General features: G+C 42.8%; 1 protein-coding gene across 9 annotated transcripts in view; it reads left to right on the top strand.

Moving 5' to 3' along the window:
• The window catches only part of FOXP1 (forkhead box P1), a 394018-nt gene that overhangs the window by 333975 nt on the left and 41217 nt on the right, over positions 1-18826 (top strand). For all 9 annotated transcript variants that reach the window (XM_076346645.1, XM_076346652.1, XM_076346648.1 and 6 more), the window contains one exon: positions 12603-12707. In XM_076346645.1, the coding sequence (XP_076202760.1) occupies positions 12603-12707 (105 nt within the window). The remainder of the gene's footprint in view (positions 1-12602; positions 12708-18826) is intronic.

The raw sequence follows: 18826 nt of genomic DNA, 5'->3' as shown, positions 1-18826 counted from the left end.
ATGGCTTTCACAGAAATGAAACAATTCCAGCTATAAATAATGGGTTAATGCTTTCATTCATTTGGGCTGTAAATGTATATTATATGTCTATGCTTTTGTCCCACATTTCGCCCAGTTTCTGTAAGTAGCAGCAGCAGCAGCAGCTCTGGGGTTTGGTGCACAGCAATCTGTTAAGGAGATAAATAATCTGCTTTGGCATGACACTCCTACTCTCCTCTTTAATTTGTCTTACACAAGGAAAATTATAATTAAATCATTCAGGGTAAACCCTTGAGTGTAGAGAAGGAAAAAACACACTTTGGTAAAGATTGCCAATAGAGACCAACTTCCCTGTTGTGCCGTGCAGAGACATTTATCAATATTCAGCACTATTAAAGAGAGAACATTTCGTGTGATTTGTGAGGCGGATGCCAAAGCTCAAATCAAGGCTTGTTAAGATCCTTTCCCCATGCAATCATGGGCATTCAGCATCATTAGAATTCAGGACTGACTGTGTGTTTCATGCTTTGATTTTACTCAGACAATTTAATAATGTTTATTGTGCTGATTATATATATAAATTCACTCAATGCAATAAACATACCTCAGTCATCAGTACCCTAAGGGAAATATTTAGTTATAGATACTTGTATTCACTCAGGATAAGCAAAAGTGAGACCATCAACCAGCATGCCAAACCTCTCATCATCTTACCAGCATCTGGGTTTCTTCGGTAACAAGCATTTTCTCTACACAAGTAAATAAATAAATAACGAGAGCCAGTTAAGTACATCTGCTGTGCTTAGAAATGTCAGGGACAGTACCCGCTTTCCATCTCGTTCCACTGCATCTTATTTGGGGGAAGCTCGATTGCTGTTTTTCTTAAGAAAATAAAACAAGGCAGGTGGATGCCCGGTTGCTTTAGGTGACTGCTAACTTTATAACCTGATGAGCAGCGGGCATCCCGAAAAGCACGTGCTTGGGAATATTCCCAGTGTGGGTAGGTTTGGAAAAGCAGAGCGGTGCAGAATTCATCAGCGCTTTGCGGCGAGCGGAGGTTGCTCCGGCTTGGGCTTGAAGGTCTGGGGGTGCTGTGGAGTGGTGCGGGCACCTGTGTGCTGGTCCCATCCCCTGGCGCCGTTCTGTATTGACTGCAGCAGCGACAGGATGATGGAGGCTGTGCGTAAACAAGTGAGTTAATGAAGGTCCAGAACTGTTAATTTAGGAAATGCATTTGTTTGCAAGAGGTAAGGTGAAGAGTTGGAGGTGAAGGCTGCATGTCCAAGACACCTTTCTCCATCTGCCGGCAATCCCATGTTTGTCCCCTGTTGTCCTCATACCCTTTCCAACCATGCTTGAGTCTTGTCCTTCCATGTAAGCAAGCAGCCATCTCATAGGAAAAATAGATGGGCTAAACAAGGGGATTTTTAAATGACTTTTTCTTGCCAGCGTCACGGGAGGAAGGAGTCTGGAGAAGGCTCTGAAGGGAAGTGAGAGGAACGGCGTGGCAGACCATTGATCTGCTGGTTAGGCTTAATGCATTGTGTTTTACTGTTGTTATCTTCCATGCCAGCTGATCCTCCATCGAAATCCCAAGGCCCTTAGATGAGGGCATTAGGATTCAGCACAATTAAGAATTACAGACTTCGGTCCATTATTAATGCTCGGGATGAAACAGTTCAGTCTGCAGTCCATATGCTCCCAGGGCCTGATCTTCTCTTGGCCTGCCTCTCTGCGTAGTCCCTGGCATTCGTTCTGCACTGGTGCCAGCATCAAATCTGCTCATCCGTATCAGCTCCTCTCAGTTGCTCCGTGCAGTCGATTTTAGCTGGTTATGCTTTACCATCAGCAGAGTTTCGTTAGGTTAGGTTACCTCAAATCCATTCTCCCTTAAGAAATCAGTGTTCCTGGGGCCTTTCTTCCCAGAAGGTATTTAGCTGCTCCATGTACACAACCCTTACGTATCACGACCCTTATGTTGTTACCCACGGTCTGAGCAGCTCAGGTGCCTCCGTGCAGCTTCCTCGCTGCGGAGCCAGGTTGGAGCCGGAGACTCGAGCCGAGGAGCCTGGATGCCCAGCTGCATATCCGATAAACCATCCCGCTCTCTACATGGCTGCCGTATTTCTTCTCATTGCAGCTAGTACGGGTGTGATTGCTGTGAGGCCCGTTGGGCTGTTCAGTGACGGTGACGCTGCGACAGCCGGAGCAGGGAGCTGGCGCGGCTGTCTGCATTTATTATGTGCAGATACAACCCAAAGCATCCCGCTACCTGATCCCTTGGCGCTTGCTCCTCTGCCAAAGAAATCACCACCAATACTATATGCTCTCCCCATCTGAGTCACTTCTCTGTGTAATCAGCTTTGAAAAAATAACAGCCGTGACTCAGACCTGGAGTTGCTAATCTTCAGTTTTCAGCCTTATCAGGCACTTTTTATTGTTAGTGCTTTTCAAATTTGGGTGTGTAGCGTCCTTTGCATTGCCCGCACCTACCGTCTGCCGTGGCACTCATGTTTTTGAGGAACCTTCTGCTAAATTAGTTGTTGTACGATACCGCTTGCTCCTCAGTCTGCCTGGGCGCTCTTTAATCAAATTATGCTTTTCAAAGAATTGTTTCGCTAAACCCTGGAAAATTGTTTCTAGTTTATTTTATTTGTTTTTCCCTGCAAAAGATGCAGAGTTAACCAGTCTGTGACTACTTGGTGTGGCCCTTTGCTGAATAAGGGTGCTGTCTTTGACACTTCGCCGTCCTCAGGAAGCTGCCCGGCATCAGGGAGCTCCTGCACGCCAACGCTTCGCTGCTTTCTGGTCCCGTGTAATAACCGTCAGTCCTACAACTCCAAACACTAAGCTAATGTATCAAAAAGCACTTAAAATAGATTGGGTGAGCCTTGGCAGACGCCTAACAGAACTTTTCCAAATTTTAGCATATGTATTGTTTTATTCCTCCATCTGGCCAACAGATCATTGTTTGATATCTGAGTGCTTTGCATATCTCCTCCCTTTTCTTGCAACTGAGATACTTACACGTGCATTTAATACAGCTTAATGCTATTTTTACATACCAGAGAAATAGCTGATTGCTTTCTGTTAATTGCGTGCACTTTGCAGTTAAACTTTTACTAAAACATTCCTGTCTAAATACTTAAAGTCCAATGAAATTTTGTCCTCCTCTTTTATTAGAGGTGTTTATGTAGTAGTCTTAAAAAGGGACCTGTTTTTGTTTTACTGCACCGTGGATTCCTGTTTCTTTTTATTTCCTCCTGTGTGCAAGTTGTCCTTCCTCAGCATTTGCTTGGGAGATCTGACTGTCTATCCTGAAGAGCTGAGCAGGGAGCTGATGAAGAGCTGTGTTATTTTTTTATCATACATATCGCAGCCTGAGAGTGGAAAAGAAACACCCTTGAAAATGCCATAAAAGTAGAGGAGAAGTTAGGTGATTTTTGTGTGACTATTTTCTCTGCTGTTCAATAAAACTCGAGCAGTTAGTGTGACAGCTGTTATATCATGTTATATCGTACTGCTAAGATATTGAGTAGCGTTTAAAGTAAAACTCCACCATTAAGCTGTATAAACTTTATCCGTTTCACTATGGTTTAATGGAAAAAAATGAGTTTCTCAATAAAATGACATCATTTTTCCCAGGTTGTAACGTTCACTTTACAACTGTTTTTCTTTAATTCAATTTATTTTACTTTTCTTTTTCTTGGCATCCTTTTTCCTTGCAGTTTGGAGAGGGGAAAATCTTTTTGTAGAGCAGCTAGGTACTGCTCAAACCTCTCTTCCCTTCTCCCCCCTCCCTCGACATTTTGTGCTAATCTGGAGCTCTGTTTTTGTCAGTCAGACAGGGTTATATTTTCAAAGTAGTGAGATGCACATTGACATTTGGTAATCGGGATTTGTGGCTCTACCTGCTGCAGATCGAGAGGTGGGAGAAGGAGCCCAAGGAAAATTTATATTGCCTTGCTTGCTGCTGGATCAACATTTGTGTAATACCATGGGGTGTTGTTCCATATAGCTGGTGTTTTTAAGGTGGGAGGGCTGTAGTTTCGTCTGCGTGATCAGGAAAGACATAGGTATGTTAGAAAGCGTATTCTTCTCATTAAAATGATGGTAGAAGCCCAGGCAGGGAAACTGCTAATATGTGTTGCAGCTTGTCATTTTGGGCTGCGTGAATAAAGAAGATAACTATTCCTTTGGGAAACAATCTCGGGAACTGAGCAACAGATCCGCTAGCCAGCGAATTCTTTTTAACTGTAATTTTCCTTTTTGTGTGTACTCAAAAATAACATCGTGATGGGCCCTTAAATACCATTTCATATACAGAGCACAATTTCCACAGCACAGGTGGTGCTAATATAGGACAGTCCCCTAGGCACTTGTCGCCAGGAGTTGTACAGCTTGTTCAGTGTCTGCATCCATATGGCAATCTGTCCCATTCATAGAAAGACATTGTAGCTGTGCCTGTGGGTGCTGTGGTCAATGTAGTGTAAAAAGTAGATTTTTAACTCTCGGCAACCTATGTTCTGCTGTTTGTTTTATTGTGGAATCCAATTTATAACATGGGGGAAGAAAAATCAGCTCTGAGCAAATTCCAGAACAATCTCGCTGGCTTCAGGTTTTGTTTATTCTTGGAGCGCATGGTTAACCAGCAGGTGCACCAGCCCTGCACCCAGCGCCGCTCTAATGAACAGTTTACAGGAAGTCTTGCTCGGAAGAAACATTTTCCTCGTTGTTTATACTGTGAATTAACTCAGAAGTTGCAAAGCTGTAAACGATGGTAGCTGGCCATATATGTCACGCAAGTCTGTTTATTACTTCTTTTTTTTTTTTTTTTGGCAATGTTGCATGGTTTTTCTTGGGTGTGCTGTACTTGGGAAGGATGCTGAGCCCCTCAGTACCGTGCACTGCGATGCTGCCCAGCCAGCAAATCACAGGGCGCAGGGGCGAATCACAGCAAAGGGGCTCTCCGAAAAAGGGGGGCTGAAGTGTTAGCATTGCACAGCGGTTCCAATCTAAACAAGTGAACAAGATTTATGGCTGCTCTGGTAGCTATCATTCCAATGCCAAATGTTGTTCTGTTTTAATGTGACTATTGGTTATGCCTTTTAGTAAACACAAACAAATAGACCGCCTAGCACCTGCAGCAGCATATGATATTTACACTACCTGTATGATTCAGCACGCTTCCCTGGGGAAGTAGGCTTGTGTCCTCTCGATTTTACTGCTTTTTTAAATAGCGTTGTTCGGAGGGAAAGCATGTGGCAGAGAGAATTCAATGCTTTAACTGTATTTCTCCCTTGGAGTCACTATTTATCGCAATTATTTTTTTATAAACATTTTCCCAAAGGGCACTTCCCTAGCCGCCCCAGGGGTGTGCGGGTGGGTGAAGGCTCACCCAGCGAGCTGCCAGGCTGTATGTGATGTGACAGTCACCTTCTGCGCGGGTTTTGTTGTGCCTGTGGGACAGGGGTGAAAAATACTGACGTGAATAATCCGTGTTAATCATATTTGTTGACGTATCGCCGGTTTATATAAGGGTGAAAGACTTGCCTCAACTCTAAATGTAACAGAATATAATTTTGTTAAACAAGAATAGATCTTGTTTCTCAGTGTTTTCTTTTACTATAAATTTAAATGTAACAACAGAACATAAATTACAGTAAAATAAGGTTGGCAAACAGGATTTTTTTACAAAGTATGTATGTATGTTTGTAATTGTACACCTCAGTCTCACTGACGTCCAAGGTCTAATCCTGTGTTTTTAAACTTGCGCGTGTTCTTAAAAGCGTTGCTGAATCGGGGCCAAAGCCTTGCCATTGCCACCTCCCTCTGCCATACGAATTGGGTGCATAAGAGGGATGGGATTGCTGTGCTGAAAGTCAGTTAAAAAAACCCACAGAACCCCCCCCCCCCAAACCCCAAGAAAGTGGTAGGATCACATTTTTTTCCTAATTAAACTAAGATACTGAATCAAGCCGTTTTCATCTGAATAAATTAAGAGGCTGTTCAGGGAGGAATAAAATGAGATTTAGCAGGGATAAGTAGAAAGTAGCCCAGCTAGGAAATAAAAATTCCAAACTGCTGGTTTGACGTGACACGTCAGCTGCTCAGCATCAGTTGTGTGGGAAATGGCTGAGGCATAACTGGGGTTGAGAAATTAAGGTGGGACACTGTGCCATGTCTTAGTTAAAAAGGTAAATGCAGTCATGGGAGGCATAAACACGCGTGTTGCATCTGAGTCCTTTTTTCCTGTTCTACTTTATGCAGAACCAGTTAAACCACATTGAGAGTGTGATGTACAATTGGCCACTCTCTTGCAGAAAGGATAAAGAGAAGCTGGAGCAAATACAGAGGAGAGCAGCTAGGATGATAAAGGAGTTGGAGGGAATAGGCTATGAAGACAGATTAAAGGGAATTAAAGATCTACACCCTGGAAAAATAGAGGCTCTAGGAGGATGTGATTATGGTATGTAAGTACATGAAGTGATGCTACAAAGAAGAAGAGGGAAAAAATTGTTCTCATTAGTTAGCAGTGTCAGAATTTGAAATCCACCGTTTCAAATTGTGTGCGTCTGGGTGTATTTGATGTACTTTTCACTACAGTACGTAGGCACAAGGTTGAAATAAAAAATAAGAGTTTTAAATAGTAGAGAAACTCGTTAATTCAAGTGCAGGAATGGAACTTCTGCCTGAAATAAGTGATGGATTCAATACTGTGTTTTTTTGCAATGGGCATTTCTTTTAAGTGGTCTAGAACTATGTTCAATTCCTCCAAGGAAAGGTTGTAGGGCAGTGCCTGTCCGGGCCCCACGGCAGTTCTGCTGCGGGGTTGGAAGAGGGGGTGCCACTGGAAGAAGTACGTAGTACTTCTAGAGTGCTGGAGGGTCATAATGTTGATTAATAATCCAAACCATCGGTGCATAGATCAAAACCAGAAGATGATGCGTATAATTATCCAGTCTGGTTATACTCTTTGCAGTGGGGATGGGGGTAGAAGAGAAGGGGAATGTTAGCCAGATTTTGTCTTAGTCTTGCTGCAAATGCTCCAGCGCTCTCCTTGCAACAGGCGTTTGGAGAATAGTGCCCCAAGAGGCGTAAGGATGGGGGGCAGTGATTCGGGGTGCATTGCTGGCCTTGTGTTACAACAGCAATGCTATGGCTCTGCTTTTTTTTTCCTTTTCTTATAGTACAAGTTAGTGCACACTGATTAGAAGACAGCATTTCAGCCTGTAGGCTGCAGTTTTAACCTGATTTGTCTTAAATTGGTGTAGTCATTTAAAATGTAATATACCACTCCTGTTACTTCCAATAGGGCTTGATGTAAAACATGAGCTTCTTCTAGTCCTAGGTCTGGATGTGGACTAAAGTACTGAGGAAGGGGAGAAACAGAGCTTTAAAAAGCATCCAAAAATAGGCAAGCCAGCTCTAGGAAGAGCTGCCACTGGCCACGCACATCAAATGCCACCTCTCCCGAAGGCCCACAACCCTCTGCTAAGCTTTATCCAGCGGCGGAGAGGCATTTACCCTGCTCAGACAATTCTCTGTTCAGATCAAGTAACCTGCTTTCTGGGCAGTTCCTGAGGCTTGGGCGGAAGCATGAATATCTAGAAGTAGTCCATTTCAGTATATGGCTTAATACTTTTCTTGATTTTTTTTTTTTAATTTTTTTTTAAATTCACAGTTCAGAGAGGAAAGGGGTGCTAAGCCACCTTAGTAAGAATTCAGAGGGATTTGCACCAGTGCAACTTCACTGCAAAACACACCTTTAGTCAGTTGATTTTGTCATGAAGGCAGGAACTTGTATTTGAGTACAGTTGGTACAAGGATCTAATCATTACTGCTTCCGTTTTGATTTTTAAATCAAATACAGCGAGTGTTTCTGACTCAGAGAATTGTGACATTTTCACCAACTTTATTCCGTCGGTGCCTTTTGATGAGCTTTAGAGCTCACTGGGCAGTCACGAATACGGGAGACCCGTGTTTGTTCTCAGTTGTGTCTCCCCTCCTTCTGCACAGGACCCAAATCATGGCATTTTGCCTCGACGGCTGTGTCATCCGCATCCAACCCAGGGGGAATGTGGTGTGAGACCGAGCCCCGTGCTCCTGCCCAGACCGTACACTGACATCGGTTTCATAGCAGCTGGCAAAGATGAGGTCATTTTCCGTTGCCCCTGAGAAATAAAATAAAATTTAAAAAAAAAAAAAAAAAAAGGGCAGGTCTGCAGTTTCTGTGGGTGCCCTGCTCAAACCCCTTCCAAGAGGAAAGCAGGAGACGTCGTATTGATTTTTCAGTGTGCAGGTGGCTCAGGCATGTTCTCTGCACCGTTAGAACGTGAGCAAATGCTTCATAACTGTAATAGAAAAATCAAGGATGTTTCTCTATGTCACTGACTTCCCCCAGTGTTTTGGCAAAGACCGTTGACCCAAGCAGATGTGGAAGAGAGAGAGTGGAATATGAAGTGTGTCAGCATCATGAATATTTAAAATATGGTCCACTGTGTGGCCCAAGTACTATTACGGGGGCTTCTGCTTAGCTGTTTTTTATATCCACCCGTGATTTTTTTTGTCAGTGTGTACAAGCACGGTACCCAGTTTCACACGGTTAGTAAGTATGGGTTGAATTAAACCATACAACACAGGTAGCTTTCGTGCTAGTGCTTTGGTCACTACTTTCCGCGATACCCAGTGTGTTCCCGTCTCTCTTTAATTTTTCATTACTGTCGTTTTTACTCTCCATCGGGGCTTAGCTGTCAGTGGTTTCTCTACCTCCCGTGGTTTTGTGTCCCAGAGTGTGATTCTTCAGTGATGCTGTAGCACAGCAGATATATTCCAAAAGTTAAATGGCTGAAGGCATCAGGTGAAGTGGGGCTGTGCAGGTACCAGCTTCAACAGCTGTCCCTGTCGGAGTAGGTAGGGAATTTGCTTCCAGGCCCTCTGGAGATCCTTGGGGTTATGAAGCAACATAGGTTGAAGAAGGCAGAGGTAAAAACTCCGCTCCTCTTATCTAGCAGGCACAGAGGAGCTGTGGAAGTGCCTGGCCCTTCTCCCCTCCTTACTGGAAACGGGGCTGGAGGCAGCAGAAAATAGGTGGACGCTTACGCTGTTTTCAGCTTTCCACATGGATTTCGTGACTCTGTCGTATGTCATGAATAAGCTGACTTACGCAAGACGTTTTACTTGCCAGAGGGTTATTTGCTGTACTTTGATGTGATAACGCTGCACTATTGCATTATTTGGAGGAGGAAAAAAACCCATATAATCTTGATTTTTACATCATTTATTCCTTCACTTCTTTGAAAATCGTGTCTTGTTATAAAATCACTTCCCCTAACTAGTGTTGCATCACCAGTACCCAACCACGAATATGCGTTCCTGGGAAGGAGAGGGTGACAGAAACAAACACCTACTCTAATGTGTCATTAGAAATCAAACAGACCTAAAACTTGCTTCTGCTTGCCAATGCTCAGATCTTCTACAAGTCTGTCTCCAGCAGCGAGACCAAGGATGCATCCAGATTACAGAAACTGTGCTTGCACGCAGACAAAATATCATTGAACAAGTCAAGATTATAGGTTTGCATTGTGCCCACAAAGCTGTTTGTTTATGTATTGGATTAAAATCTTCATTTTCCACCTCTATTTGCTCGAACAAAGTGAGTACTTGGATCAGTTAAACAGAGTTCTCCATTCATTTCCACTGGCTGTATCCTTTGTGCGTTACATCCGCTTCTGTATAAACCCGCTCTTTGTTTTGTTTTGAGGTGCTTCTTAAGGCTCTATCAGGGAACAAGTGGCAATCTATAATATCTTCAAAAGCGGGATGGATAAAATAGCAGTAATCTGATACTGACACATAAAGGTCACCGAAAGGCACTGCTGAAACCCCCCCCAAGCGGGATGGGAGTAGCTGCCTTCAGAAAGGGTGCCTGCATTTTTCTTTCAATACTGCGGGTTTTTTTTTCTTTTTGAAGTGTCTATTTTTGGTAAGTTGAAGTAGTCGCTCTGCCTTGTCAAATGGCAGTGGAAGCTATACGTAGGTGTTCAGTATGTTAACGCTTAGCGTCGTGTTAGCAAAATGACCTTTTAAGTTCCCGTTTACAGTCAACACCAATCTTCCTGGTTATTGACAGCACTAGACTTGGACATCCTGAACATCGTTTACAGTTTGATACTCTCTTGGTCATTCCGTCATTTTCTTTGGACACAATACCAGGGTATCATGTCCTACATAGTTTGTCTTGTCTTGTGCAAGTTCCCTGGAAAGAAAAGAGATTTGCACTTGGATTTAAAAAATAAATACAAATCTCGGTAGGGCTCTTTCCGTTGACTTGGCCATGGCCTTTAGGCTCTCACAGAGAAACTTTAAAAAACCCTGCTGGGGGTTTAAGCCATGTGACTCCTGTTGATATTATAATGAGATTTACAGTGCTTAAAACCCACAGGGGACTGACTCCTTACTTGGCGTCACACGGCGTTTCTGCAGTCATCCTGGTATATGGGTAACATGCGGTGTGTAAATTAATACACTGAATTTTTGGGGAGTTCTGCCGAACACAATGAAATCGTAGCTCTCATATGTAGTCTTCATGGACTTTAATGGAGTGTTAACATGGAAGCCTACTTTCTCACCCTTTGCTGTATTCAGGTATGGAAGCAGATGATAAAACCCATTATTTTCTGAATTATTCTTTTCTGATGTGTATGGAGGGCATTTGACAGTATGCCTGTCTGGCTTGGGTGGACGATCTTCCTTCAGCCATTCTCCCTCTTTCTCAGCTGAGGAAATGTGTGGTGTAGCATTTTTCTAATTTCCTTGCAAGGAATGCATCGGTCCCTTTGTTCTTTTAAAAACTTATCTGGTAGAGCTTCTCCCCACTTGCACATTTTAAAAAACCTGATAAAGTTAAACCAGTGCAATATTCTCTTCTAGAAAAGGCCTTTATAAGTCTCTCCACCTACAGTGGGTTTTTTTAGGAAATTACCTTGCACATACATATATATTTATGCTTCAAGAACTATTTGTAAACAGCCAAACATAAGATTTTAATGAAATAATGATTTAGGGTCATGTACAACTCGTAATACCTTTTCCAGTCAGATCTGTACCTTTTTTTAATTTAAAAAAAAAAATTAAAAATACTTAAAAAAATACACCTTCAGTTATCTTCACATTCTCATTGGGCCTAAAGTCAAAAGTGGCAGAATGTGGGCAAGAAATGTTCTTGCAACTTCTTCACATTTGGGATAGCATCTCAGGGGTATGTTCTACAGTGATCTTGCTATCTAGTGCATCAGAAATAACACAAGAACACAATTTTGTTACAGTATGCAGGCAGATAATATTACAGAACAAGAATAAACAGCATTTCCACGTGCGTATAAAAGTAAAACGGCAAAAAGTAGGTGTTTATCCATAACGTTACCTGTAATCCAGGATAAAATAAGTAATGAAAGCCACACCTAGATGCTGGTATGTATTCATATCCTTTGTGTATGTTTGAAGTTCATAATACAGCACAGGCATACTGTAGCAAAAAGATTTGCTATGAAAAATAGATATGTGTATGAGCATAAAATAGAGATTTCAATATTACTTTGACATTTTATTTTTAAAGTCATCTAAGGTTGTGGAAATTGTTGCAAAAATAATTCCTTTACTTAAGAAGTTTCCATGCAGAAGTTGAATAAAGAGGATATTTTAAAATATGGTTCATCAGTTAGTGCAACAGATACATTTCCCTGAGCACCACATGGCCCGGATCAAAGCGTCTCATGACTTGGATCAGTGCAGCCAAATCATTACGTATTGATTGGAATCCCGCTGAAGGATTAACCCCTTAGTGCTCGTACGAATTTTTTTCTTTAACCCTGGTTTCAGTAGTTAGAAAGCTCTGTGACGTTCCTGCCAAACCTTAGCAAGGTTAACAGCCCCCACTAACCCCTCGTACTGAGGAATCCTTTGATTACATGGTTCCTTTTTTTATGGTGAATTTTGCATTTGAAAATACATCTTGAGTCTTCTTTACTGGGACGTAAGGGGGCTGTACTTGTGCAAAGAAACAGCCTGTAAGAGGAGAAGAAAGCCCACCCCAAAATGAAAAAACAACAAAAACCCAACCCAGTAAATAAATAACATGGTGGGAAAGCCAGGGCTGCAAACTCAGTGCTTTTCCTCTTTCTATAGCGATGAGGAATGCCTCAGGTCCGGTTGTATTGTGTTACAAGAATGCACTGCTGCATGGAGATGACTTCTTCTTCCTGATGAAGTTGAATTGTAAATATGCAATGTTCATAAATTTCTTAGCAAAATATCAAGCAGGATATTAAGCAGGTCTGTCAAATGATTTCTCCCCCGTCCATGTTAATTTAAATTCTTTACAAAGCTTTTAATTAATGAATGAAATGTAGGAGGATAGCTAAGTAAGAATGACACATGTTTCGCGCTGCAAATGGTATTTAATTCTGTTTTGAAAAACCACGGGCAGAGTCAGGTGGGTACCGTGAGGTGTTAGGGATGTTTCAGGATCTGTTGTTTGCTGCTCTGAAGAGTCTTTATGAAGATTAACTGGCGCGGTACCTTCAGTTACGCCACTTTTTCTCTTTTCTCTTTCTCCCCTCCAGTTTATCCCACGAGGAGCACTCACACAGCCATCCGCTCTATGGACACGGCGTATGCAAGTGGCCAGGCTGTGAAGCAGTATGTGAAGACTTCCAGTCGTTTCTAAAGTAAGGATGGTTTTTTTGGCGCTTGCATTGTACAGAAAGCATGCCCTGAAATTTTGTGTGCTGTCACTCACCGTGGGCCTGATGCAAAGCCCATTGAAGTCAACAGAGAGCTCCCTTTCACTTCAGTGGCTTTTGGATCAGGCTCAAGAATGTTTTAACAGGGGATAGTAAATTAGCCCCATGGGGAAAGTATGGTCTTGCTCAGTGCATTACTGTAAAATAGAGTGTTTGCAGTTCCGCAGCCTTTTTTTTTTATTTATTTAAATAATTTTTAAGTTGCAGTATTGATAATGTAAACAATAGGACCTTGAGTTAACCTTGATTTCACTTTAATTTAGAAATTCAGTCTTAAATTAACTCCATAATTGAACAGAGAATTGCAGAACATCACGTGAAATTTAATTTATGTCAAATAAGTAACTAATGAACAAAGTCTACACTACTAAAAATAAACTATAATTATATTAATTGGGCCCCTGCAGTTTGCTGCAGACCTTTCCTTGCTGCCAAAGAACACAGTTTTACGCGTTGCATAAACAGTGCATTATGGACTAGTATGTGGTAATGCGTGCATCCCGATGCAGGGAAGGCCCAGCAGAGCTCTAATAACTTACACATGGCTGCTCCACAGCTAAACCATCGGCCTCACCCTTCCAAGCTGGAGCAAAAAGTGTTCCCATCGCAAAAGAGTTTTCTGTCTGGGTAGGTCACCAGGTACACGCATGCTTTGGGTGCATCCAGGTTCTTGAAGGTTTGGGCACGGATCTTTTCTCAAGTACTATGGCTATTCGGTTGTAAGATCGCAAAAGACCAACCGCTCAAGCAACGTTTATGATTTAAATGCATAAAGGGACAAATTCTGCTCCCATTTACAGTGGTGATCTCGTGAAGGTAGTCCACATAAATACACGGGGTTCTTCAGGATGGATAAGTAGAATAAGTAGTCCCAAAAGGTTCAGCTGTATCTATTCTTTCTGGGGCAGTTCCCTGGATTTTTAAGGGGGGGGGGAAGGCAACAGCAAGCAGAGGATGTTTGTCGGATGATGTTAGATGATACAGACAGGTTTTTTGCTCTCAGAACAGAATGGGCCAGTTCTGCTTCCACTGGCAAACCCCTCCTGAATTCAGCAGGAGCAGCGCTGGTCCTGGCATAAACATATGTTAAAAGTAAGGAATGGTACAGTAATGAGAAGGTTCTCATTACAAGAGGATTACAAAGTAAGAAGGTGCTAGTCATAAATTTCCATGAAGGGTGGCCTCATTTCTTTTAATTCATCCTGTTGTTCACTTAAGTGAAATAAATGCTAATCTCACCATACTTGCCAGCTCATTCATATTCATATGCCGTACTATAGCATTTAGGCCTTTAAAACAATTCTAATTTTTAATGCAAGGGAAAGGTAGCCTTAGATATTGGAGTAACGTGTGTAGTCACATAAGGTCAGATTATGCCACCTTTGCTTCTTGTGCTAGTCCCCTGTTCCAGATTAGATCTGTTGGTTTCAGGAAGATTTCTTACAGAGCAGTGGACTGATTGACGTGACCATGCGTAGGAAATACAGCCCTTAAGTCACACGGCATGGGTAGAGGCAAGATTGATTTTTATATGGTATTTTGGAGATGTTTCAGTAAGTAGACCAAGTCTGCCAGTTCACCTGGAGGAGGTACTTGGGGCAATAAATAGGTAGGAATAACCTGAAAACCGTTACCAGCCCAGGCTCCATCTACTCCCAGCTCCAACAATTCTGGTTCTTTTCTCACTCACTTATCGTCAGTCTTTTTTTTTTCCCCATTGAAACCTTTCAACAGAAATATTTCGTGTGACTTTCTTAAACCCATCGGCTCGTGTAAATTTTCTCACTATCCAAGTTCTGCAGAGTCCAGACAAAGTCTTATTGTTCGGAGTGATACTTAACCCAGAATGAATGCAGAAATGAATGTCCCCGAGCAGCATATTGACACTGTTAGGAAGTGAGCGTTGCTTCATAAAATGAGACCGTAGCCTTCCAAGTCTCCTGTGGAGCGTCCGTCCTTAAATTATATTGCCATTTATCAGAATTCGTTACTCAATGAAAAGATAACAGGTAGATGCTTGAAGTTTCTTTCTGGTACTTGTATAATCTGTGAAGCTCTTTTGACAGTCCCCTCAAGAGAAAAGCTCTTGTTTACCAAGTGAAAAACAGCCCGTGAATGAATTTGAGCATTGCTTAATTTCACTTACCTCGGTAAAAAGGCCCGTTAGAAAAAGCAAAGAGAAGTTACATGTGGAATGAAAGCCCTGTATGCCAATAAAATGATTCTGCACTTAAGGGAGAAAAAAGGACTTGCAGGTCTGAAACATGGTTCATTTCTTTTCCTCCTGAGGAAGAAATATCATAACTGTTGGTAAATCAAAACCAGAGATTTGACACTCTTCTGTGATCGTTCTGTAGTGTTTGTTCCCAAGGTGAGGTACACCCCAGGGCCCTTGATTTCAAAGATAAATACTGTACAAATAACGATCCTAGTTGTCTTTCACTCACAGCCAACAGGAGGATGCTTATCAGAACCAGCAGATACACGGGCTATTGTATGCATTTATTTCCCTATTTCTTTTTGAAATAAGTTGCAGTTTTAGCGTTTGGGTTTTTGGGTGGGTGTGGGTTGTTTTGTGTTTTTTTTTTTTTAAATCCATCAGCCATTGGTTATCATGTGACGCGGTATCAGTTAGAGCTAACTGATAGCAGCAGGGGCTGCTGCTAAGCCTAATGAAACAGTAGCGCCCTGCGTGCTCCAGAATACTCCCCGAGCCTAAAAACAAAAACAAGCCCGGTCTCACCGCGGTGACCTGATGGCCTTCTGCCGAGCTGCGGGAAGCAAGGTGAGGGCTGGAGGGTGCACGTGTGTCTCGAGTGTTAACCAGGGCCCCTCTCGCAGGCGGCAACGAAAGGAGCAATTGGTAGCGCAGAGCGACTTTTCCCTTCAAAATTGACTATAGCCTTGATTTCATTTGCATGTGTTTAAAGACCGTTGCAGAGAGAAATATATACCCCTTATATGGCAAGTTGTTCAAGAATGGAGGGAGGGGTGGTTTGTTCAGCAAGGTATCCAGGCATCCAGGGCAAAAAATGAAGGAGAATAATGAGTAGGGTTTTATTCCCCCCACCCCCTTTTTTTAAATTTGATTGTGGTTTAGATATGCTTAATCATGGCTGTACCATTTTTAAATCAAAAATATTCTTTAAAAGAGGGACACAGACCTTTGGAGAGATCTTGCAATCCTGTATTGCAGGGATGCTAGCAATCTGCTTCATGTGAATTTAACTTTGATGAAACGAAGGGGAGTTTATGTGAAAGAAACTACTAAGTGCACTCTGTAATGTTTTCACAAGTGTTTTTATCATGGTAACATCTTGTTTACTTTAGTTGCCTGCCTAAAACTACTTGGAACATGTTAAGAAAACATTTCGAGAAAGCTTCTACAAAGAGGCTTTTGTTTAGCAGCAACTGTGAGACTGCTCGGCTCACAAAGGTGTTAACTTTCAACCCCTTAAGCACTTCCACATGAAATTCCAGCAACTATGTTTGTGGTTTTGGAAAAACAAAGTGTATATTAAAGAAACCAGGTATATGCTAATACATGTTGAAGTAGGCCGGAAACCGTAAATTGTTTCAAAGGCATTAATTGCTATCATTTGCATGTCAGAACGTTCTGCAGTGAAATCATCTGCAGTTAGCACAACAGAGACTTTTTAATCGAATAGGTAGCAAGGGCCGAGAAGAGGCTAGCCGATAGATGGCTTCTTCGGTTTCCGAATTCCCGGCAGGCCCAGTTGCGCTCCCCAGCTACAGGCCGTTGCAGGGGAAGGTGCTGGCGAGGGTGCTGCCGCCCGGCGCGGGGCTGCGCCGGCACCCGGGGCACCCGTCCCGCTGGCGGGGGGGGGGGGGAGTACGGGGGGGTACGGGACCCGCCTCGGCGCTGGGGGATAACGGCAAGCGGTTTCTTTCCCGAGCCCGCCACGTGGTCGGAGTTGCCGTTCAGACGTCGACGTTACCGTTTCTTTCACAACCTCCCGATTAACCTTCCTGACACGGCAGGGGGGCCGAGGGGCCTCCGCGGCGGCGGCGGCGGCGGCGCGGCGGGAGGAGGAGGAGGAGGAGGAGGAGGAGGCGGCGGCCGGGGTGGCCCAAATCCCACAGTGCCCTCTAGTGCTGCCGGGGATGCTCGGAGGGAAGGCTCGCGGCCGGGAGCCCGCCAGGAGCATCGCCGGGAGCGCCCCGCTTCCCTCCGCTCCCGAGCGGGTGAGGGAGCCGAGCCAGCTCGAACGAACTCCCGTCGGGTCTGGTTTTACACGCGCGTGTGGCCGTTTTCACTCGCGGGGCGAGCGCTCGGCTTCCAGCAGAAAACGCCTCGGACGCCTGCCCGCTGCGCGCGAGGAAGCATTTTTGCGCGTGGCGTGTCCGTAGCGAGGCACGTGGCCTTGCGTTACTGCATTTTCGCTCTTAAGGTGCTCTTAGTTGATGTTTCACGTTCCAATTTCCGGTGTGTCATCAGAAAGCATTACCCAAAAGACAAGGATCATCTTTGTTTCATACTTTTATTGACACTGTCGACCATATTACTGCGATGTCTAAATGGTAAAATTTATTATTGGCAATAGTGTCACAAAAGTCTGAGACAGCGATTTTCCTTTCAATAAAAGTAGTTAAAAACCTTTTAGAAAATCCATAATTTTGATTGCTGGTACTTCATAAATGTATAACTGGTACTTTTTAGCTGTCTCTTTAGGGAAAAATGAGTTTTATCACCTGTAGTACCTGGGTTAATGAAATTGTGTGTTGGAATTTAGCCAGAATGAAAGATGAGATCATTCGGTGGCACTAATATTGGCAACAGGTCTCATAAAAAGGTTCGACTCTTTTTAGAGAAGTATCATTAGGTTTTTTTTCTTCTTTTTGAGGATGGGGGCGAGATTCGAGTTATTTGTCATTTTTGAAGTTTCTGTGGTTCTAAGATTTTCATCTGCTGTAATATCCAAAACCCAGTGACCTAAAAGCCTCCGCCAAGGCCAAGAGAAACACAACAGTGTCCATCAGTGCCTAGTAAAGGAATTTACTTGCTTCAGATTTCAGCTCCAGTTCCTGTTTCAGCCCTTTAAAAATCACGACTCTCAGCTCAAATTTGAAATAATGCTGCTTCTTTCTCATGGTCCTCTGTGTTTGATTGTTTGTGGATATTAGCTGTCCAGGAAATCCCATACTTAGAGATATAAATCCAAAATGATCTTGTTTTTCCGCAGCCAGCCCAGGATGTATTAGACAGTTATGATGATTTGTTAATTTTTGTGACCTGTATTTATTTTATGTGTGCCGTATGCTTTTAAAAGAGGGAATCAGCTGTCGAAATAGGCTACTTCTGTCAAAAGGAAGGCTCTTGACTCTTTCCTTTTAAGCCTTTGCTTTCTTTACTTTCGGAGAATTCTGTGTGCGCACCTCCATATGGTGGTAAACAAGGGCTGCATTGTGCCCTGACATATAAGCTTAAACCCAACCCTGTTATTGAAGAATCTTTTGAGATGTGTGAGCTGGGATTCTTGAAGGGCTGTCAGGCTTGGGTGTCGGTTTGAAATGTGCCTTGAATGTATAACTCTGCTTTCATTTTAATACTGCAATATTTTTTTTTCCTAATGTAATATTAATCATCACCCATTTGTAGTGAAATTTCTTCCTCGTGTCTGATGGAAAATAATTAGATTAAGTGTATTAAGTGAGAGAAGGTTAAAAAGAAAACTGGATAAAGATATCCTGAAAACAAATAAGAAACCTGCACTTTTACCTGCGATTCCGTCCTATCCTCCGGAATAGGATTTATTTAGACCCACTGCTGCTTCTGCACTTACTTTCAAGACACTGTGTAGGAGACGCTGCCAGGTTTTGATGTCTCAACTTGTGATGGTTACATGGATAATAGAAACCAGTGCAGCCTACCAATTTTTTTTTTTTTTAAATATCATAATTAAAACCCAGTGCTGCAAAACAATGTATATTTACAGTAGCCAGTTGTGGTTGGGTTTTTTTTTGTTTTTTTTTTTATTGCTGCATGCTAGCAAGCTTTTATATTTGCATCATTTGAGGTCTAA

The sequence above is a fragment of the Aptenodytes patagonicus genome, chromosome 8 (assembly GCF_965638725.1).
Source record: "Aptenodytes patagonicus chromosome 8, bAptPat1.pri.cur, whole genome shotgun sequence".
Classification (NCBI taxonomy): Eukaryota; Metazoa; Chordata; class Aves; order Sphenisciformes; family Spheniscidae; genus Aptenodytes; species Aptenodytes patagonicus.
This window is presented reverse-complemented; position numbering and strand designations above follow the sequence as displayed.